The sequence below is a fragment of the Leptonychotes weddellii genome, chromosome 15 (genome assembly GCF_054177405.1).
Source record: "Leptonychotes weddellii isolate Sample4059 chromosome 15, ASM5417740v2, whole genome shotgun sequence".
In the NCBI taxonomy this organism is placed as follows: domain Eukaryota; kingdom Metazoa; phylum Chordata; class Mammalia; order Carnivora; family Phocidae; genus Leptonychotes; species Leptonychotes weddellii.
The window spans coordinates 5,082,030-5,102,923 of record NC_138383.1 but is presented as its reverse complement, the minus strand read 5'-3'; the positions used below and the strand labels follow the sequence as shown (position 1 = coordinate 5,102,923).

At 62.4% G+C, this 20,894-nt stretch overlaps 2 protein-coding genes across 2 annotated transcripts in view; one reads left to right on the top strand and one right to left on the bottom strand.

The window, feature by feature from the left end:
- CDK3 (cyclin dependent kinase 3) overlaps positions 1-2,809 on the top strand; it is a 3,488-nt gene extending 679 nt beyond the window's left edge. The window contains exons 3-6 of the mRNA XM_081805948.1: positions 3-315; positions 407-508; positions 762-965; positions 2,111-2,809. Of these exons, the coding sequence (XP_081662074.1) occupies positions 3-315; positions 407-508; positions 762-965; positions 2,111-2,236 (745 nt within the window). The 3' untranslated portion in view covers positions 2,237-2,809. The remainder of the gene's footprint in view (positions 1-2; positions 316-406; positions 509-761; positions 966-2,110) is intronic.
- Positions 2,810-3,128: 319 nt separating this feature from the next.
- EVPL (envoplakin) lies at positions 3,129-20,781 on the bottom strand. The gene is made up of 22 exons (XM_081804450.1): positions 20,246-20,781; positions 17,916-18,015; positions 17,397-17,551; positions 17,168-17,294; positions 16,254-16,379; positions 16,007-16,045; positions 15,702-15,863; positions 15,506-15,613; positions 15,231-15,326; positions 13,413-13,538; positions 12,983-13,129; positions 12,665-12,819; positions 12,395-12,492; positions 11,937-12,109; positions 10,414-10,592; positions 10,182-10,320; positions 9,866-10,059; positions 9,356-9,506; positions 7,991-8,074; positions 7,772-7,882; positions 7,571-7,663; positions 3,129-6,816 (listed from the first exon to the last, which is right to left on the bottom strand). The coding sequence occupies exons 1-22, from the start codon at positions 20,341-20,343 to the stop codon at positions 3,385-3,387; spliced, it is 6,093 nt and encodes a 2,030-aa protein (XP_081660576.1). The 5' UTR covers positions 20,344-20,781; the 3' UTR covers positions 3,129-3,384.
- Positions 20,782-20,894: the final 113 nt, after the last annotated feature.

Genomic DNA, 20,894 nt, shown 5'->3' with positions numbered 1-20,894 from the left:
AGGACGGGGAAGGCAGGGAAGGACGGGGAAGGCAGGGAAGGACGGGGAAGGAAGGACGGGGAAGGATGGGGAAGGACGGGAAGGCCCCGCTCGGCCAGCGCGGCTTCCGCTCAACCAGCTCCTTCTTGCGCTTCGCCTCGGCAGAGCTATCTCTACCAGCTGCTGCAGGGGGTGAATTTCTGCCACTCTCATCGGGTCATCCACCGCGACCTGAAGCCCCAGAATCTGCTCATCAACGAGTTGGGTGCCATCAAGCTGGCTGACTTCGGGCTGGCTCGAGCCTTTGGGGTGCCCCTACGCACCTACACCCACGAGGTACTGCAGCACAAAGGGGAGGAGGAGGCCGCTAAAGGGCTAGGCCCTGAGCACTCAGCCACCCGGAATGACGGTTTTCTTGCCCCCGCAGGTGGTGACACTCTGGTATCGTGCCCCTGAGATCCTCTTGGGCAGCAAGTTCTATTCCACAGCTGTGGATGTCTGGAGCATTGGTTGCATCTTTGCCGAGATGGTAGAGGGAGGGACAAACATGGCCACGGAGGCCAGGGCCACGGGCAGGGTCCTGCTGGGGTGCAAGTGGGACTCTGATTCTCCTGTTGGAGGTGGATTCGGGGGTGTTTGGGACGGGCTACGGGACTAAGGAAGCGAACCTTATTCCAGAAAAGGCCGGGATTCTTAGCACAGCCCTGGGAAGGATAGCTTATCTGGGATTGGATTCTGGAGGACAAGGGCGTGGATCCCACACCTCCTCTTCCTCATTTCAGGTGACCCGCAGAGCCCTGTTTCCTGGCGACTCTGAGATTGACCAGCTCTTCCGAATCTTTCGGACCCTGGGGACACCCAGTGAAGCCACGTGGCCAGGGGTCACCCAGCTGCCTGACTATAAGGGCAGTTTCCCCAAGTGGACCAGGAAGGGGCTGGAGGAGATCGTGCCCAGTCTGGAACCAGAGGGCAAGGACCTGCTCATGGTAGGTACAGGTGGGAGGCAGCAGAGGGCAAGACATGCTGCTGCGGCCACCAGAAGTGCCTCCTCGTCAGCCAGCCCCTTGTGTCACCCTAGCTCCTCCTAAGTCCAGCTGGTCTCTTTTGTGACCCCTGAACACAACTAGTTTGTCTCTGTCCCTGTGCATCTTGATCATTCAACCTGGAGGCCCCTCCCCTGTTAAGTCCAGCATTCATGTTTCCTTTTAAAACTACTTTCTTCTGGTTAGCTCTGTTTTTATGCAGTGACGAAGAGCAGGGAGCCCGACACAGGACTTGATCCCAGGACCCTGGGATCGTGGCCTGAGCCGAAGGCAGACGCTTAACTGAGTCACCCAGGCGCCCCACTTACCGTTTTTCTGTAAGCTTTCGCAGGCAGGGAGCATGCCTCCCTCCACAACAGTTGCTCTTCACATGAGGCTGTTCCCTGCTGTCTGGGCCCCTGCCACAGTCTGAGCTCACCTCTCTTGTTGCACCATCCTGACCCGTTGGGCTGGCCCAGGCCAGACTGCCCAGAAGGCCTCAGGCAGGCCACCCATTGCCCACAAAGACTCGGAGCCACATCTGTCTCTAATCTGGTGTTGGGCCAGAAGAAGGCAGGGCAGTATTTGCATCTTCCCAGACACCCATGAATGTCTACCAACCCAAGGCCGGCAGGATGGCGTATGCCTCCAGCCAAGGCTCTTAGCTCTCCATCCTGGCTACTCCCGGGCAAAGGGTCCTTCCACAGCCTAGCTGGGGCTTAGGGACTCTGAGTTCCCGCCCCACCCTCAAGTAGGCTCCCGAGGCAGGTTTGGCCCTCTCCCTCCTGATGCACGGAGAGACGTCTGTCTCAGCCAGAAGTAGGCAGAGGCCTGGGAACCTCAGGTAGGAAGAGGACAGACAGACTCAGCCTCTAGGCTGCAGGAGATGGGGATGACTTCCCAGGCCGGCCTAGAACTAGTTCTTTGTCCCCAGATTCCAGGAGCGGCCAGAACTGGCTCGAGAGCCGGGAGATAGTGGTTACACACGGTTCTGGTTTGAAGGCAGATGCTCCGGAGCTTGGGGCCCGCCCCCTGGGGCCTGGAGGGTAACTCCTCTTCGGGCCTGGCCACACCAAGGCTCAGTCTCTTTCCTCTTCCTTCCTCCACAGCAACTCTTGCAGTATGACCCCAGCCGGCGGATCTCAGCCAAGGCTGCCCTTGTGCATCCATACTTCTCGTCCACGGAGACCTCCCCGGCCCCCCACCAGTGCGTGCTGGAGCGGTTCTGCCGCTGAGAAGGCCGGGGCTTCCCAGCCTCTCTCCAGCCTCCCCACCCACTTCCCAAGAAAGAGAGCGTAGCTGGGAGAGAGCAAAGCTCTGAGGAATCTGGCCTCAGCAGCCAAGGGGGCTGAGTTTGGGTTAGTTCTGCCCCCACGTTAGCAAGTTCTCGTGTTGTTGGTTGGGTTTGACGATGCCGTTTCGAGATGGGGTCATGGAAGCTCCATGCACCAGGGTTGGAAGGGGGTATGTTAGAGACCGCATCCCCCGGCTCTGGAACAAGTCGCCGGGGAGAGCTCGAAGCCGGCCCCACCTGGCCGCAAGGCGGAGCCAGACAACCTCCCCCTCCGGAAGGGGTGCCCCCTGCTGGTCTTTATGGCTTTAAAATGTTTTTTTGGGAAGAGTTGCATTCCGCGAAGAGTCCAAGTTAAACAGGAAGCGGGGGCAAGGGAGAGAGAGGACATTTTCCTGATCCCAGGGTGGGTGAGGGTGTGTGTGGTGGTTCTGAGTTGTTGCCTCATACTTAGGAAATGCTTATGTTCGTTCACCCCTGGTTTTAAGAACAGGAAATAAAAGTGATGTATTCCTGAGTTTGCCAGTGTTTTTCTCCTCAAGGGGTTACCAGGGACTTGCTGACAAGGGGGAGGTGGACAGAGGGCTGGAGACAGTTCCTGGCCCAAACCGAGAGACCCAGAACAGAGGTGGTGGGGAGGGGCTGTTCATGATCTTTCCGTGACCTGCCAACACACCCCTCCCAGAGTCAAGGGAGCCGAAGCCCGTGGAAGCACCTGTTCCCTCGGCAGGGCCGGTCGGGCGTGTCCACTTCCCACCTGGGAAGGACCCCCCGCCACGCTGCCCCTTGTGCTCATGGCTCAGACAAATCAATTCTGTGTTCCCAAACTCAAACTAGACGCTGGGAGAATTCGTTTATTGGAAGCACTGGGTGGGGGAGCGGGGAGGAAAAACAGATGTGCTGATCTCGGGGTCGGGGGATGGACTGGGCAGCAGAGTTAGGGGAGGGGGTCCACCATCGCAAACTTTTGAGTAATAGCACCGCGGTCAGACAGAGGGAAGACCCGCCCCTCGGATTAGGCTGCTCTGGGGGTGAGGGGTGCCTGCCGTCCGCCCGCCCCCCCCACGCGCTCCCCATGACCGCTTGGCCGCGTCAGCGCAGCACCCGGGGGGAGACGGGGCGGCAGCAGCGGTACCCCTCCAGCGCGGCCGGGAGCAGCAGCAGGCCGCTCAGGGGGTCTCTCCGGCAGCGCCCCATGGCCTCCTTGTAGCTCATCCGTTCCTTGGAGATGGGGTCTGTCAGATCCTTCTCGTAGCTGGACTCATCCTGCAGGAGCTGGGCCAGCTCTTCGCTGATCATTCCGGAGAGCGCGGCCTGAGGGACGGGGATGCGGCCGGTCCTCTTGGGGTGGATGAGCCCCCCGGTCAGGTGCTGCACCTGCAGGTGGGGGAGCACGCTCTCCTGCGGCACCCAGCCCTTCTGGACGGCCTCGCCCACCGACAGCCTCTTCTTGGTGACGGGATCCTCAATGCCAGTGAAGGCCTTCTGGGCGTTGAGCAGCCTCTGCGTCGAAGTGTTCTCGATCAGCCCCCTCTCCACAGCCTTGTGCACGGAGTAGCGCTCCCGGCTGAGGAGGTCCACGATGCCCCCTGTGGCCGCCTGGGCCTCCAGCAGCTTCTGCCCCGTGATGGGGTCCAGCATGTTCTTGGCCACGGCCGTCTTGACGGTGCATTTGTTGTCTGTGGTTGTGTCGTAGATGCCAGCGATGGGGAAGCTGTCATCGCTGAGCCCGAAGGAGACGCTGGGAGAGAAGCAGCCGGGGCCCTGGGGGGCTGGGGAGGCGAGCGGGGACTTGGAGATGATGGAGCCAATGGAGAGCGAGGAGCAGGGCTTGGTCTCCCCGGCCACGAGCAGCGCGAACTCGGAGATGGGGAGGTGGCCGTCCTTGTAGAGATGGTACTCCTCCTTGGAGATGCGCCGGCAGCGCAGGGCGGCCTCGATGGAGTACTGCCTCCCGCTCTTGCGGTCCAGGAGCACGGACTCCTCGCCACAGGGGCCCGAGGTGGTGACCTCCTCCCAGTCGCACTCGAGCTCCTGGAGCTGGAGGTACTGGCCTCGGTCGATGATGCCCTTCTTGTAGGCCTCGTATGGGGACATGTCCTTCCCTGTCTCAGGTTCGAGGATGGAGATCTTGGTGGAAAGGTTGGTCTCTCGCGTCTGGGTCTCCTGGTTGAGCTCCTCCCTGCTCACCTTGGCGTGGAGGTCCCGGAGGGTCCTCTCCTTCTCGTAGATCTGGTCCTTCTCGCGGAGGATGGCCGCCTCGAGCTGCGAGAGCTCCTGGCCCTGCTGAGCGGCCTTCTGCCGCTCGCTCTCTGTCTTCTGGGTGAGCAGCTGCGCCTCCTCTTGCAGCTGCAGCACTTTCCGTTGCTTCTGCCTCCCCAGCTCCCGCAGCTCCTGCTGCAGCTGCCTGCGCTCCTCGTCCGCCTGGTCCCGGGCCCTCTGGAGCTCAGCCTCCTCCCGGGCCCAGGTCCTCCCCAGCGCTTCGGCCCTGTCCAGCCGCTCCCGGAGGTGACGCACCTCCTCCTCCCGGCTCTGCCGGGCCGAGCGCTCCCTGTTAAGCACCTCCCACGCCCGGGACCGCTCGCCCTCCAGCACCCGGTCCTTCTCCACCCTGATCACTTCCTTGTAGATGGTCTTCTCTTGCGACTTGGTGGTCTGGAGGACATCGATCTGGACCTGCAGGTTCTTGCACTCCCGATGCAACTCTGTTACCTGGGTCTTCTCCTGGTCCAGGTCCTGCCGCAGGGCTTCCGTGGACTTCTCCAGAGCCGGGTCCTTCTCCAGCTTGACCACCTCCTCCATGATGATCTTCTCTTGCACCACGGGAGGCCGCTTCTCGAGCTCCTGGATCCTCAAGGTCAGCTGCCGCAGCTCCCTCTCTACGGCCAGCTTTTTGCTCCGGTCCTCCTGGAAGCTAAGCAGGCTCTCCTTCTCCTGCACGCCGGCCCGGAGCTGCTGCACCTCCCGCTCCAGCTGCCGCCGGCGGCCCGCCTCCTCGTCCAGGCTCCGGCTCAGCCGGCTGTGGTCCTCGCGGAGCTTCGGGTCCTTCTGAGTGACCACCACCTCCTGCACCACCACCTTCTCCTCAGGCCGCCTCCTCTCCAGCAGCAGGTACCTATTCTGCAGCTCGTGGACCACGTCCTCGGCGGCCCGCCTCTTCCGGGCGGCTTCTCGCACCTCCTGGCGCAGCCGCTCGGCCTCCTTCTCCAGGACTGGGTCCTTCTCGTGGCGCACCACCTCCTTGTTCACCGTCTTGGTCTCCACCTTGGACCGCTCCCGCTTCCACTCATCGCGCTCCCCCCGCAGCCGGATGAGCTGTTCCTGGGCCCGCCCGCTGCCGTTGACCAGCTCGTTGAGCTGGGCCTTCAGGCGGTCGATCTCCCGCAGCACCTCGGGGCTCCTCTCGTGCTTCACCACCTCCCGCGTCACCTCCTTGTACTCCACCGCTGGCTTCTGGGCCCGGAGGGCAGCCAGGTCGGGCAGCAGCCCCTCCACCTCCTGCTCCACGCGGCTCCTCTTGCTGGCCGTCTCCTGCAGCTGGGCCCGGAGCCGCGTCATCTCCTGCTGCGTCTCGGGAGCCACCTGGAAGGTCTCGTGGACACACTCCTGGAGCTCTACCTTGGGCTTCTGCTTCTCCACCACGCTGTACTTGCCACGCAGGTCCTCCAGCTCCCATGTCAGTGTCACGTTCTTGCTCCTGGCCTCTGCCAGGAGGCTCCTCAGCCTGGACGCCTCTTCGAGAAGGCCTGGGTCCTGCTCCACCTTCTTCACCTCCTTCACGATCACCTTGGGCTCCACGGCGCTGATCGCGCGCTCTAGGTCTTCAATGCGAGACTGCAGCTTGGCCACAGCCTCGGCCGCCGCCTTCCTCCGCCCCGTGTCCTCCTCCAACTGCCGCCTCAGGGCCTGGGCTGCCTTCAGCATTTCCAGGTCCTTCTCCACCTTGACCACTTCTTTCACCACGACCTTCTCCTTCACGTTCGGCGCCTTCTGCTCCAGGGCCAGCAGCTCCTTCTTTAGCACCTCTAGCCGGGCCGAGACGGTGGCGTTCTCCCCTCGCAGATGCTGGATCTCGCCGCTGAGCTGGGCCGCCTCGCTACTCAGGCCGGGGTCCCTCTCGATCTGGGTGACCTCCTTGGTCAGCAGGTGAGGCTGCATGGCCCTCCTCTTGCTCTCCAGCTGGACGACCTTCTGGGCCACCGCCTCCAGGTCTGCCTGCAGGCCGGCCCGCTTCTTGCCTTCATCCTCCACCTGGGACTTCACCTTGGACAGGCTGCTCTCCAGCTGGGGGTCCCGGTAGAACTCCACCACTTCCTTCTCTTCCAGCCTCTCCAAGGGCCGCTGTGTCCTCAGCTGCAGCAGCTGGTTCCTCTGCTCCTCCAGCTCCTGTTGCACCTGTGCGACCCGCTTCCTCTCCTCCTCCAGCTGGGACTTCAGGGCCTCGGACTCCCTCCCTGCTCTGGCTGGGCCCTCAGACCCCTGCCGTGTGTCATGGGTCACCTGGATATCCTCACTGAGCTCCTTCTGCAGAGGGAGAGGAAGAAGGGAAGAGTACTGGAGCAGAGGGGGAGGAAAGGGATGAGCCCCATTTCCACCAGCCCCACCCCACCCTGAGATCAGAGACCCCTCCCTGCTTCCTGAGACTTCTGGTAGGTCCCAGGAGTGGGAGCTACAGACCTGAGGTGCTTGGATGCAGGATTTTGAGAGGACCCCTCAGCCCCACGATGTTAGGATGCAAGGCAGCGTTCAGGCGGGGTTTGCACTAGAACGTGCAAACGGGACAGGTCTCCTTTCCAAACCTTTCCCCCTCCCCCTCCCCTTCCATCCAGGCTCCCGGATATGGGCCCACGCTCCTCTGGGGTACTCCTCTGGGTAGGAGAAAGCTGGCAAGTCCCTCGGCCAGACACCAAGCGTCATAGAGGGCTTCTGTCTCCTGGCGCCCCAGGCATGGAGATCTGGGTGGCCTCTCGCCCGTTGGGGCTGGTCTGAGGGCTGAAGACATGGGGATTTTCTCCTGTCCCCACCAGCAGACCGCCCAGTGGTGAAGCTGTGCCTGCCCTGAATGATGTCTCCGGGGCCTGACTCTGAGATGGATACCAGCCTGGAAGAGCTGCTGGGGGGCCGGGGGGGTGGAGGGGGAGGCGGGGAGCTGCCCCCCTCGGCCGTGGAGCCTGCCCTGGGGCCGCAGGCTGCAGGGCGAGGAGGAAGGGAAGAGGGGTCGGGTCAAGGAGCAGCCCAGGCCGCCTGGCACAGGGACAGAATGGTGGTGTTGCCACACCTTCTCCAGCATCCTTCTGGCAAATTCCAGCTGGTGCAGCTGCCACTGGTGTGCAGCTGCGAGCTCGGTGTAGGCCTTTGTCAGCCTCTTCTCCTAGAGAGGCCGAAGGGAGGCAGAGCGACGGCAGGGTCAGCTCCGGCGTGGCACCTGCAGAGCTGGTGCCGGGGGATGCCGAGCCCCGCCGGGTCTGTCCCATCTCACCTGCGCCTGGATGCTCTCCTGCAGGGGAGCCACGCGGGGTCTCTTGGGGGCTGAGCCTGCCTGGGTGGTCTCCAGGGAGCAGCGGTAGGTGTCCGCCTGCAGCTCGTAGTCCTGAGCAGGGAGGGAAGGACAACAGGCTCTCGGTCAGTGGGGACCTCTGGGGGTGGGAGAGCAGGGGACTGGCAGAAGGAGGGAGGGGAGAGGAGGGAAAGTGCTCACCTGGAGAGCTGCCTGCAGGTCCTGGGAGAGGCGGGACACCATGGCCCTGTCCTGCTCTCGGCCCTGGACCTCCTGCTGCAGCCTCTGCCAGGAAGGAAGTGAGAGTCAGGGGAGGTCAGCAAATGCCACTCACCCAGTCTCCCCCGCAGGGGCCTCGGGGCGCCACCAGCACCCCACAGCGGCGGGAGGTCGCCTGGGAAACTGCCTTTCCAGGCAGGATTCTCTCCAGGAAATCTTCCTTCCTCTCTTTGGCACAGTCCCTTCCTTCTGCCTAGTGACCCTCAGACTCCTGTTCTAGCAGGGAGGTTCTCACCCAGTGCTGTGCTTCACAACCATCTAGAGAGCTCGTTAAAACAGATTTGAGGCCCCACCCCCAGAGCCTCTGGGCAGATCTGGGTTGGGGCCTGAGAATTTGCACGTCTAAGTGTCTCCCTGATGCTGGGGCTACTGGTCCAGGGACCACCCCCTGAGAACCACTGCTCTGTCCCAACTGTTCTTAAGCCTGGCTGCCCCTTTATTCACTTGTGGGAACTTTAAAAAGGAGTACTGATGTTCTGGTCCCAGCGATTCCAATTTAATCAGTCTGGAGTGGGGTTCTGGTACAGGGATGCTGGTTTTCTTTTTTTTTTTTTAATTTTTTAAAAAAGATCTTATTTATTTGAGAGAGAGCACAAGCAGGGGAAGGGGCAGAGGCGGAGGGAGAAGTTGGCTCTCCACTGAGCAGGGAGCCCCATGCAGGCTCGATCCCAGGACCCGGGATCATGACCTGAGCTGAAGGCAGATGCCCAACTGACTGAGTCACCCAGGCGCCTCTACAGGGATGTTTTAAAAGCCCCCTGGATGATTCTAATCTGCAGGCAGCTCTAAGAATGTCTGTCCCAAGCCACCTTCCTGGCATTACTCCCTTACTCTCACCCTAGACACTGTCATCCTCCTGCAGCCCCAGGCCCTTGCCTTCCAGACCACTTGTCCTGCTGCCACGTGTCCTGCCGTGGGCTCTCCACCAGACCAGTTACCAGAGTCATGGCCTGCGAGGCACCAGACTGTGGGGTGCCTGAGAGCAGGCTGTACTCGCGGCCTCTGGTTCATTGCCAGTGCATAGCCAGGGATTGGCAAGGATGAGGAAAAGGATGCGGTAGGAGTTGGAACCCCCAGATGGAGACGGCCTTGCTGTTTCTGTGGGCCAGGTGGAGCATTGAGGGTGTGGGGGGGTGGTTGATGGTCCCCCAGAAGGCCTGAGTTCTGAGCTTTGAGGTCTCTTAGAACACTGGCCACTGGGGGGCCACATGTGCCCAGGCAGCTGTACCCGTGGGGAGGTCAAGGGCCTGACCTGTCCCCAGGTCACCTGCAGCCCCAGCTCCTCACCTTCTGCACCTGCAGCTTGTAGGCGATCTGGCTGGGCCCATCGCTGGGCCGCACCTGGTTGCGGGGCAGGTGCTCCAGCCAGAAGCTCAAGTTGTCCGTACAGTTCTTGAACTGCTGGTAGGTGAGGCCGACATCTTGCAACATCTTCTCCCTGCGGGAGGAGCAGGCCCGGAGCAGAGGTGAGCTCTGCCCTCTGCGGCAGGTGAGGGGTGCACGGAGGAGGCTGGTGAGTGCCTCCCTCCCCGGGACGAGTCAGAAGGCCCGAGCGACCCACCAGGCCGATCCCCCTCACTCTGGCCCTGTGTTGGAGCTGGGCATTCAGGGATGGGCCAGACCGTCTCGGCCAGGGAGGTAGGAAGGCTCACCCTGGGAGACAGCTACTGTTATCATCCCGTTTTAGAGGTGAGGAAACTAGCCTCAGAGAGGCGAAGTCACCAGTCTGAGGTCACACAGCTTAGCTGCTGGGCACCGTGGGGGCGTGCCTCAAGCCCCAATGGCCCAGCCACTCACCGTAGGTCCAGCTGGTCCCCCACAGCATGGTAGCGGTCGGTGAGGGCCCTCGCCTGGCGCTGCTGGCGAGGCAGGTCTTGGCAGAACTCCTGGAAGTTGTTCTGCAGGGTGCTACATGCATGCTCAGTGGCCTTCAGCTCCCGGAGCAGCCCCAGCACACAGGCCTGCTGTTCCAGCAGCTCCTTCCGCAGGCGCTGGGAGGAGGGGACACGGCGCCATGCACCCTCATGGTTCCATGAGTCACCATGAGACCCCACCCGCCCGTGAATGCTTGGTGCCATGCCCCCTCCCACCAGGAGGCCGCCCGGCCCCTCACCTGCAGCTCGCTGACCCTGTCCTGCAGCGCCCCCGGGCCAGCGGGGATGGGGGCCTCCTGCGCCATGGCGGACTCGAAGCCTCGGATGACCCTGTCCGTGTCCTGGATCTGGCGCTCCAGGCCCAGGGCAGCTCGGGCTCTGTCTCGAGGCGGCCCAAGGTCAGGCCCTCCCTCAGCCACACCCCAGCGATGCCACCCAGCTGCCCCCTTCCCCAGTCCCCAGAGCACTCACTTCTCCCCGTAGAGGTTGCAGAGAACCAGCACGTCGCTGTACTTGTTCTTGACACTGTTGAGAGCCAGGGGCAGGTGCAGGGCAGTGGGGCCCCCAGGCCGGGTGGACAGAAACGCCTCACACTCCTGCTGGGCCGCCTCCTTCTCTGCTCCCAGGCCCTGCAGCTGCTGGGCTGTCCCCTGGGGCAGGGAGGGGCAGGGTCAGAGGTCTCCTTCCTGCCAGGTCAACCAGACCCTGCCCACCTGGCCTCAGTGTGTGGTGGGTATGAGCCTGGGCACAGGCTAGAGACCGGGGTCAGTCCTGGCCCCGAGAGTCCCCATGTGGAGGACCCTGGGCAGCCTGGCTGAGCCCCAGTCTCCTCCTCTGAAGAACGATGGGAGGAGGCAGCGTGACCCTGTGTCTCTGTGCCCTGCACAAAACGTCAGTTCCCTGCCCTGTCGCCCCAGGTCGGGCGGCAGAGCCCTAGCTCTGTCCACGTGGGGTTATTCTGCTCCTCCTCATTCCCTCATCCGTCCCGCAAGCCGTCAGTGCTGGACTATGGACAGCGCACTGCCTGCCTTCCGGTCTCACTGGGCTTCCTGTGGCCCCAGCCTGATGTCGGAGAAGCGGTGACTTCAAGACTCAAGGATGCACTGGGGGCTGCCAGGTCCCCGTGCCGTCCTAACCAGTGACTTGCCCACACGGCTGTATGGCCCAGCCTCCTGTCGGCCGCAGAGCCTCCGGGTGGAGGTGGTGTCCCCTGAGGTGGCATTATAGCCCTCGGCCTCCTCCTGCCCCTGCCTCCTCCCCCTGCTCTTCTCCCCATGACACTTCCTCAGAAACGCCCAGCACGCCGGCTCAGAGCAGACCCAACCTGCAACAGCTCCCACTCATCCCGCCCCGGGCCCCTGACCCGGGAAACGCTATGTCCTCATCCCTACGGGACAAGATGGAGCGGACAACAAGCTGCACGATGATGTGTAAGGACATGACTGAGACATTTAAAAACCAAACCCAAAGGATACATTTGACTAGAAACTGGTTGGGAAGGACATAACCCAAACTGCACCCCCCCAGGTGTGGGGAGGGACGGAGGATGAGTTCTTTGTGATGGTGTTCACATACTGCAACCTGGCCAGGGAGGCGCCCCCACCTGCCTCCAGGAGAAATCACCCCGAAGACGCTCAGGCTTCCTTGCTGCTCTCGGGACCCTGGCCAGAACGCCTCCCCAGTGTGGCGTACAGGGCCCTTATTCTGGGCCCTGCCCCTCTAGAACCTTCCCGGGCCTTAGTACACTTCATCCAGATGAGTTGGGTATTATTGTGTCTGTTTTCAGTGATGAGAGGTTAAGTGACTTCCCAAGATCACAGAGCTGGTCAGGGGAGGAGCCAGGATGGGAAGCAGCTTGCTTGAGCCCCAGACTGTCCACTCCCTTCCTCTGCCTTGGGTCCCTGCGGCTGCTCCCACACTTGCTTCGTCCTTAGTTCATGCACCCCCAGCGCAGGCCCGTTTCTTATCCCCGCTGTCCTCGCTCACCCACCCACCTTGTGGCTTTGGATGCGGCCCTCCAGGTCCTCCAGTGGTGTCGTGCGGCTCAGCGGGGCCCGGGCCCAGGCCAGCACCTGCTTCTCTATCTGCTTCAGGTCTCCATCCAGCCGAGTCATCTGTGTCAGGAGCTTCTGGGCCTGTGGGTCTCCTGGGGCTGAGCCAGTGGGAGCTGGGGGCATAGGGTGCCGTGAGGGTCCAGGGCCTACCTCCCATCTGCCCATCTGCCTGAGGAGCAGCTCTTCCCTGGGGGCCCCCAGAGCGTCCTGTGTGGGATAGGAAGGGAAGGGGACGGCGGGCAGGGCCTAACCAGGGGAGGGACAAAGCTCGGTGCTTGCCGACCCAAGAGATGGAATCCCCTAGCAGAAGTCCCTAATCCAGAGCCACCCCCTGCCCATCGCAACCCCCCCCAATGGTGGCCAACAAACCCCCCAAGTCCCCGGCCGACCCTCAGTACCCTGCTGGCCAGTCTTTAAGGGCCGCTCAGCACTGGCCATCAGGTGGCTCTGGACTGTGCCCAATTTCTGCTTCAGGCCCTGCAGCTCCGAGGCCAGCCTAGAACAAGGAGGAGATCAGACAAGGATGTCTCTCCTCTCTCTCCAAACCCCGCACCCACCCCAGGAGTCATGGGTCCAGGAGAAGGCCAGACCATGGCCTCAAACACCACAGGACCTGGTCTGGGCCCACAGCCTGCCTCCTGCCCCTGAGGATCCCCCGGCAGACCCACTTGGAGGCCATGGCCACGGCTTCAGGGTCCGGAGCTGGGATGCAGAAGCAGGCGGCTGGCGCACGTTTGGTCTCCCCACCTGGGCCTTGAACGACCCAGGTGTGCTGGTCAGTGTTGTCCATCAGCAAATACCGCTCACCCCGCTGCAGCTGCACCTGGGGGACGGGGGGGCGGGGGGTGTCGTGGAGGCTCAGGGCAGGGAATAGGGAAGGAATGAAGGCCCAGATGGGGTAGGGGCAGGGACGGGCCAGAGGCGGGGCAGGGCTTGGAGAGGGGTAGGGCTGGGGCAGGGTGGGGATGTGTGGGCCGAGCCCATACTTCTCCTGAGTCCCAGTCGCAGATGCTGTCCACATGCAGGGGCTGCTGGGGCGGGTTCCTGCGCTGCTGCAGAGGGGCCACCTGTTGGCTACGCCACTGCAGGTCCCTAATGGTCTTCTCAGCGACAGCCAGCTGCTTCTTCTCTGCCTGTGGGGTCCCAGGCTGCCCTTGACGCCTGCCCCACAACCCCCTCCCCCCGTGAGAGCCAGGGGTCTGGTCTACATGGAGACAGGGTCTCTAAGTCAGGAAAGTAAAAGAAGCCCCTCCAGGAGGCCCAGGATTCTGAAATCTGCTGGTTGGGCTGGAGGGGCTGCTCAGGGCAGGACTAAGCCCCTGGGAAGGGTGAGGCCCAGACACAGGGGCCAGCCCCAATCCCCGGAGTAGGATGCAGGTGCCCTGGGGTGGGGGGGGGGGCGGGGGGCGCTCTCACCTCCAGCTGCTGCAGCAGCTCTATGGGGGCACCAGGGGGCGCCCCTGAGGCTGGGCTGTACTGGGTGTCCAGGCTGGAGTTCAGCTTTGCCAGGGTTTGGCTGACCGAGTCCGCCTCTTCCTGGAACTGAGGTCGTGGGCAGTCAGGGGCAGCGCCCGTGGCAGCCCACTGCCCACCAACCCTGCAAGCCAGCTAAACGCAAATTGTCACAGGCCCTGGCACTGTCGGCTCTCCAGGCCGTGGGGCCTTTTCCGCTGGAGTGCTCTGCAAATGGTGCATTTTGGGCCCACTGAGCTTGTTTTAGTGTTTAGTGTTATAAAACAGCTTGGCTTCTGTCCTTCCTGCCCAGGTGGAGGCGGGGCTCTCCTGCTCACTCCAGCACCTGCAGTCATCCTGGCTGGGATCGGGGGTGGGTGCCAGGGCGTCGGGGCTGGAGTGGAAGCTGGGAGCACGCTCTAAAGAAACATCCCACATATAATGTATTATTTGCCTCAGATCTGCTTCAGATCCCGACACCTAGGCACCCACCCCCGATCCCAGCCAGGAAAAAAAAAGAAGATAGCAGGAGGGGAAGAATGAAGGGGGGGAAATCGGAGGGGGAGACAAACCATGAAAGACGATGGACTCTGAAAAACAAACTGAGGGTTCTAGAGGGGAGGGGTGTGGGAGGATAGGTTAGCCTGGTGATGGGTATTAAAGAGGGCACGTTCTGCATGGAGCACTGGGTGTTACATGCAAACAACGAATCATGGAACACTACATCAAAAACTAATGATGTAGTGTATGGAGATTAACATAACATAAAAAAAAAAAGAAACATCGCGCAGCTCCGTGATGCTACGGAATTCCTGTCCACAGGCGTGATAATGGTAGGGTGGTGACGTAGGAAAATATATATATATATTTAAAGATTTTATTTATTTATTTGACAGAGACACAGCGAGAGAGGGAACACAAGCAGGGGGAGTGGCAGAGGGAGAAGCAGGCTCCCCGCGGAGCATGGACCCCGATGTGGGGCTCAATCCCAGGACCCTGGGATCACGACCTGAGCCGAAGGCAGACGCTTAATGACTGAGCCACCTGGCGCCCCGAAAAAAAATTTTTTTTTAAAGATTTTATTTATTTATTTATTTGAGAGAGAGAGAGAGAGAGAGAGAGAGAGAAACAGCATGAGAGGGGATAGGGTCAGAGGGAGAAGCAGGCTCCCCGCTGAGCCGGGAGCCAGATGTGGGACTCGATCCCGGGACTCCGGGATCATGACCTGAGCCGAAGGCAGTCGCTTAACCAACTGAGCCACCCAGGCGCCCCGAAAATATTTTTTTAAAAAGGAAGAATAAAACTCTTTGGATTTTGTCCCTCTCAAAACATATGAAACATTTTGGACAGAAATTACCAAAAAAAAAAAAAAAAGTCCCTGTTGTGTGTTTTGTCCGTTTTTCTCAACCCTCTTTTCATTATCATCCCTTCTAAGGAGAGTTTTTGGACGTCTTTTCCTTAATCTTGCTACCATCTCTATAAAATTGTAATACTACAGATATGCCACATATCCTTCAGGGATGTATACTGGTGATTAATGCTTAAAAAGAGGAAGGGTTTTTTTTCCCCCTTAAGAACCACCCCTCCCTGGGAGCTATATCACCCTGTGGCGAACGCTCGCATGACATCATTTTCCCTTGGGGACCTATTCACAACGACACAGCTCTGCCATTTTTAGGAGGCACCCTGTCTCCCTCCATGTGAACGCATCCTGTGGCCCCTCGATGGCCCGGCCCGGGGGGTCTCCCCTGCCTGGCCCTGCGCCCCCGTCCCCAGGCTCACCCGGCGGTAGGCCTCCACGTGCTGCAGCTGGCTCTCCTGGCAGATGCAGAGATTTAGGAAGTTCTGCCACTCCATCTTCAGGGCCTCCTGGTGGGTCTGCAGACAGCAGCACCGAGCCCTTGGGCCATGCTCGCCCAGACCTGTGCCCCCATCTGCTGCCCAGACCTGGGCCGGGTCTCCCTCTCCCCAGCCTCCCTGGGAAGCCCCCCTCCCCACCTCCACCGGCTGAGGGAGCAGGTGTCCCTGCGACAATGGACGGGATCTGTCCTTCGCACCTGGATGGGCCCCACAGCCGGGTGCCCCAGCTCCATCATGCGCTCCCCATCATCCTCCAGCTGGTTCACGCTCTGCTCCTGGCTCAGCAGCTCGTGCTGCTTGAAGTGCTGGGGGCAGAGTCGGGAGCATGGGCAAGGAGGGGACAGGCTGAGGATGCCCCTGTCCCTCCTCCCAAGCCCAGTCTCCCCCACCCACCTCGTACTCCCGCCGCACGCCCTCGGGGTCCGCCAGGAGGTCGCTCCAGTCCTGCTGCAGGATGCTCTGCTGCTGCTGGGCCAGGGCACTTAGCTGGCGCGTGCAGCCCTGCAGGTGCGTGTACAGGCTGCCCAGGCTCTGCCCGCGCCACGAGGCCGCCTTCTGTGCTCGGCGAGACGTGGAGCGGGAGGAGGAGTAGCAGGGGGCCACGTCAGCCTGCCCCAGAAACGCTGCCCCCCCGCCCCACCAAGGGTGCAGGCAGCTGGGCCCTGCCCCACTCCCAGCCCAGCCCTTCCCTTGCTCACCAGGAGGTCCCGGTACTGGCTCCTGATGGTGGCTGCGTCCTGCCTCGACCAATGGGGGGGCGGGGGTGGGGGACAAAGCAGGCTCAGTGAGAGGCGGGGTGCAGGGGAGATGGCCGCCCACACCCTGGGCCGACTTCTGCCCCCACCCGCATCCCTTGCCCCAGAGGGCCCTGCTGGGCCACACAGGCTCAGATGGGACAAAGTGGGGGTAGGGCTGGAGGGCCAGGCCTGGAGGTACGTCACCCACCGGCCCGATGAGGTTCCGGAGCTGCTGCCCGTAGGCCTCGATCTCCTTCTGCAGGATGTTGTGCTCGGCGACCTGTTCCTCCAGCTCTGGCATGCCCGGCCCGAACCGGCCCTCGCAGACCTGCTTCTGCAGGAGAGCTGGCCGCTCAGCGCAGCCGCAGGGCTGGGGCGGCGGCCCTCCCTCGTCCTCCCCGCGTCCCCATATGGAGGAGTGGAATTGGTCGTTTGGGCAGAGGGTGGACGGGCCAGCTGGGTGGCCTCGGGGATCGGCAGCCAGCTCACCCTGGGGGACAACTATTCTCCAGTGGCCCGGGCCGAGGCCTGAGCATCTTCATGACTACAGCCCCTGACTCCTACTGGTCCCCAGAACGCAGGGCTCAGCCTCTAAAACATCCTCCTACTCTTCCCTGCCTCCTTACCTCCCTGGCCTCGGCACCTCCTGCCTAGAAACCTCTCGCTGGCTCTGGGACCCTGTGACACCCTCCTCTGCCCATGCCCTCCCCCCAACTGTCCCTTCACTGTCATCACGGCACCTTCTGTTGTGGCATCAAAGCACAGTTCCTCACCCGATGTTCAGGGGGCCCTGGCTTTGCCTGCCTGCCCAGAAAACCCCACTTCCCACCACACCCCAGGCTGGAGCCTCTATTTCTTTCTTTCTGGAATGTCCTCTCCTCAGCATTTCACCCCAGCCTAACTAAGCCCTCCCACCTCTCTGAGGCCTCTTCATATGCCGCTTCCTGCAGGAAGCCTTCCCTGACTGCACTGTCTCCCCTTCTCTCTCCCGTCCCAGACCCTCCCCAGGTGCAAGTGCACCAACAGGCCCCTGATGGCACACAGCCCAGTTTTGCTCTCTGATTGTGCCAGGTGTGATTTTGAGCTCCTGGAGGTGTCTCCGACATGGAGGACAGCCCTGACCTGTTTCTGCTCCAGCACATGCGTCCAGTCGACCCTGGGCCCCACGTCCGGCGGCAGCACTATCTTCTCATACAGGGCACGGTACTGGGCACACTCCTGGGTCACCCGCTCGTGCAGCTGCTTGATGCTGCCAAGGAGGCGGCCAGCAGGTCAGGGCTGGGCCTGGGGCTCCCCTGGAACCCCAGCGCCTCCGTCCTGGAGCCCTGGCCCTGGCTGCCACCCCACGTACTCCTTCTCGATCTCCTTGGCCTGCGGGTGCTTGAGCCGCCGGGCCTTGTCCACATCCAGGAAGAGGTCCTTCAGCAGCACCTCGGCCTCCTTCAGGCTGTGGCCCACCTCCTGCTGGTGCTGCAGGGCCTGGCTCTGCTCACTGTGCAGCTGGTCCTGTAGGTGGGGGACGACATCCCTGCGGCCCCTCATTGCCGCCTGAGCCCACCCTGAGTTCCCCAGGCTGCACGGCCAACCTCGGTGTCCACACTGGCAGAGGGCCCAGCCCAGGGCATCTGTGGGGCAGGTGCAGGGACACAGGGGAGACCCGCCCCCGCCCCGAGCCCCTCTGACCCACCAGGTTGGGAGTCCAACAGAAAAGGAGAGCTGAACCCTCTCTCCCACTGTGTTTGGGGACAGACCGGTGAGTGACAAGGGTTGTCTGTCCCACTTTAGCCATCCCCGGTGGGCACTCCGGGGCTTTAGTGAGCCTCCCAAGCCCCACCCCCCTGCTCCCCGCCGCTTGCCGCTGAGGCCTTACCTGCTGCAGTCTCTTCTGGGTCTCCAGGATGTGCCTCTCCACCTGGTCAGCATTGGCTTGCATGCGGGAGATGAGCAGGGCCAACTCCTGGGTGGCAGCCCTGGGGTGCGGTGGGGGGGTGGGGAAGACAGAGCCAGCATGGTTGGAGAAGACCCCTCTGTCCCACCTGCGTGGGGTCCCTTGTCTCCCTCTGCCCTGTCCTGTCCTCCAGCTGGGCTCACTGCCTGGGAGGGAGGCGTCTAGGACCTGGGGGTGGGCAGAGGGTGGACGGGCCAGCTGGGTGGCCTCGGGGATCGGCAGCCAGCTCAACCTTCAGGGGGAGCACTGTCCTCACCTGGGGGTTCAGAAAGTGGGGGTCTCTGGTGTGCCTGGCACCATGCAGCAGGCCAACATCACTGTCCTGGCAGTGAGCTCCCAACCCCACCCAGCTCCCTGCCACTTCCTTGGGAGTGAATCATGGCTCAGCACGGCTGGGCTTTGGGGAGGGCCAGTTGGACCGGCTGTCCCCCACCCCAACCTCCTCCCACCCAGCCCTGTCTCCCCCTCACCACCCCAGGCTTTGCCTATGCCCAGGCTAACAACCATTTGGAGGAGCTGCACAGCCCTGGGGCGGGGGAGGTCAAGAGATTGTTGGGGCACGCCGACAGCGCCCAGATTTGAGGATTAAGACCAGATTAGGACCTGACATGCTCCAGGTCACACAGCAAGGAGCAGAGTATGCGCCTGATCTGGCCCCCCAAGGTCCTTTCCATGGGGCGCCTGCTGTGTGCTTGAGCTCACTGTCTGGGGCCTAGAGGCCCAAGCAGACCTAATAAAAGTAGAGTGGTCCAAGGTTCATAAGCACAGCGCCCTATGAAGTTACAGTCCTGGGGAAGGGAAAGCTTCACTGAGCTGCGCCTTGAACTAGGGGTTGAAGGATGAGCCCACCCCGCCCCCACGTCCCTGCCCAGGCAGAGGGGCAGTGCCAGTGAAGACCCAGTCTGAAAGAACTCTGTGGCCAAACAGCCTGGGTCTGATCATTCTCTAGCACTACTGCTGTGTGGCCCTGGGCAAGTTACTTAAACTCTCTGTGCCCTCACTTGTAAAGTGGGGCTTTAATAATATCTACATCACAGTGCTACTGTGTTAGGAGAATGAGCGCATTCTGAAGCATCCATACGTGCTGGCGTTTATTCCACTAGGATGTAAGCACCATGAAGGCAAGGACCTGTTGGTTCTGTGTCAGGCGGCACCTCAGTGCCCACAACAGTCCTGACACACAGTAGGTGCTCAATAAATATATGTTGAATGGACTGCACAGCAGGGGACCAGTGAACCCAGTTTGGGGGACGGCAGCCAGAGCCGACCTGGCTGTGTGGACAGAGCCCCCAGCTGCCCCAGGCTAGGAGCCTACCTGGGGACAGGGAGCTGTGGGTCCTGACCCCTGGGCGACCTGTCCTCAGGCCTGGCCTCCTGGGGGGGCCGCTCCCACTGGGGGTGGCACACTCCACCCTGGGCAGGGCCCAGGAGCGCCAGGGACGACAGTGAGAGTCTTAACTGCTGTCCTTCCTGTCCGCCCAGAAGCCCAGCCTCCGCGTCATCGCCCCGGTCCGATCCCTATCAGGGTAACGAGCCCTTCATCTCTGCTCCCATCTGCCACCTCCGCCCCGCAGGGGCCGGTGAGGGAAGAAACGGAGGGAAGCAGCCAAGTCTGTCTGCGGCCCATGTGGCTGCCGAGAGCCAGGCTGCGTCCGGCGGGGAGCCGGGGGAGCAGAGGGAGGCTCTGGCGATGTCCTGGCCCGCGGGCCCTCCCCTTTCCCCACGGCACCCTCTCCTCATACCCACGTGGTGCAAGAATCACCCCAACACTGTAACGAAACTCAAGGCCCGAGGGGAGAGCCTTGTGAGGAAAGCTGCAGCTTAGGCGCCGCAGCACAGCCCCGCCCCCCTGCACCAGGCACCCCACCTCCACCTCTTGGCCTCAGTCCTTCTGCCCACCCTGGGCCCAGGTTCCAAGGGTCAGCCCAGCCCAAGCAGAGCCTTGAGGGCAGAGCCACAGACACGGAGCCAAGCACTCTGGTCTCCCGGCCCCCCGGCCCCTCCCCATGCAGTGTGCATCCAGCAGAGCACCCCTGCCTGCGGCCCTCAGGCCCCCTGGACAATGTGGGAGCCCCAGGCCCCCGTTTGGGCTTGGGAGAGAGTCCACCCCCCCCCAGACTTTTGGCCTGGGGACGCTAAATGCCAGCACTGGGCTGGTCCTGAATGCCAGGCTGCCATCTCCAGGAGGCTAGGGCACCTGGGCCTGGCACCACCCCCTCCCGCCCCAGCCCGCTGCCCCAGGCCCCGCTCACCGGCTGTGCTTGCTGGGGGAGCCCTTGGGAGAGCCCTTGGCCGGGGAGCCCTTAGGGGACCCCTTCCCGTGGGAGCCTTTGCTCAGACCCTTGAACATGGTCGTAAAGGCAGGTGCCGGCGCAGGCTGGGCTCGGCCGGTGCAGGCAGGTGGCGGGCGGCAGGTGTGTGTCCTCGCTGGCTGCTTGGCTGGGCTCTGGTGAGGTGGGGTGGCCGGGCACCGGGAAGGCGGTTTCTGGGAGGCCCCTCCCCGCAGGTGAGGCAGCGAGCGAGCGTGGGCCGGGCTGCCACACACGCACCCACACTGCCCACACTCGGCTGCTCCTGCACAACCAGTTCGGGGAGGAAAGGGCACAGCCCAGAGGGCGGGGCGCCCGAGCCTGCCCGACTCCCAGAGAAGGTTCGGACTTGTTACACCCACACACCCAGAGGGAACCGGCAGAGATCACGCCCAGACGGGAAAAGAGCCGGGCCCCGGAGGGACAGGGCTGCAGATGGACAGAGGCCCGGCCTCAGAGCTCAGGCAGCACAGGGCACCCGGCCATCAGGCGATCAGGCATGCCCCCACCCACAGCTCTCACCCCACCCCCGGCAGAGGGGGCGCCGCTCCCCGTCACCACTACGGGGCAGCCACAGGGGGCATTCACCCCA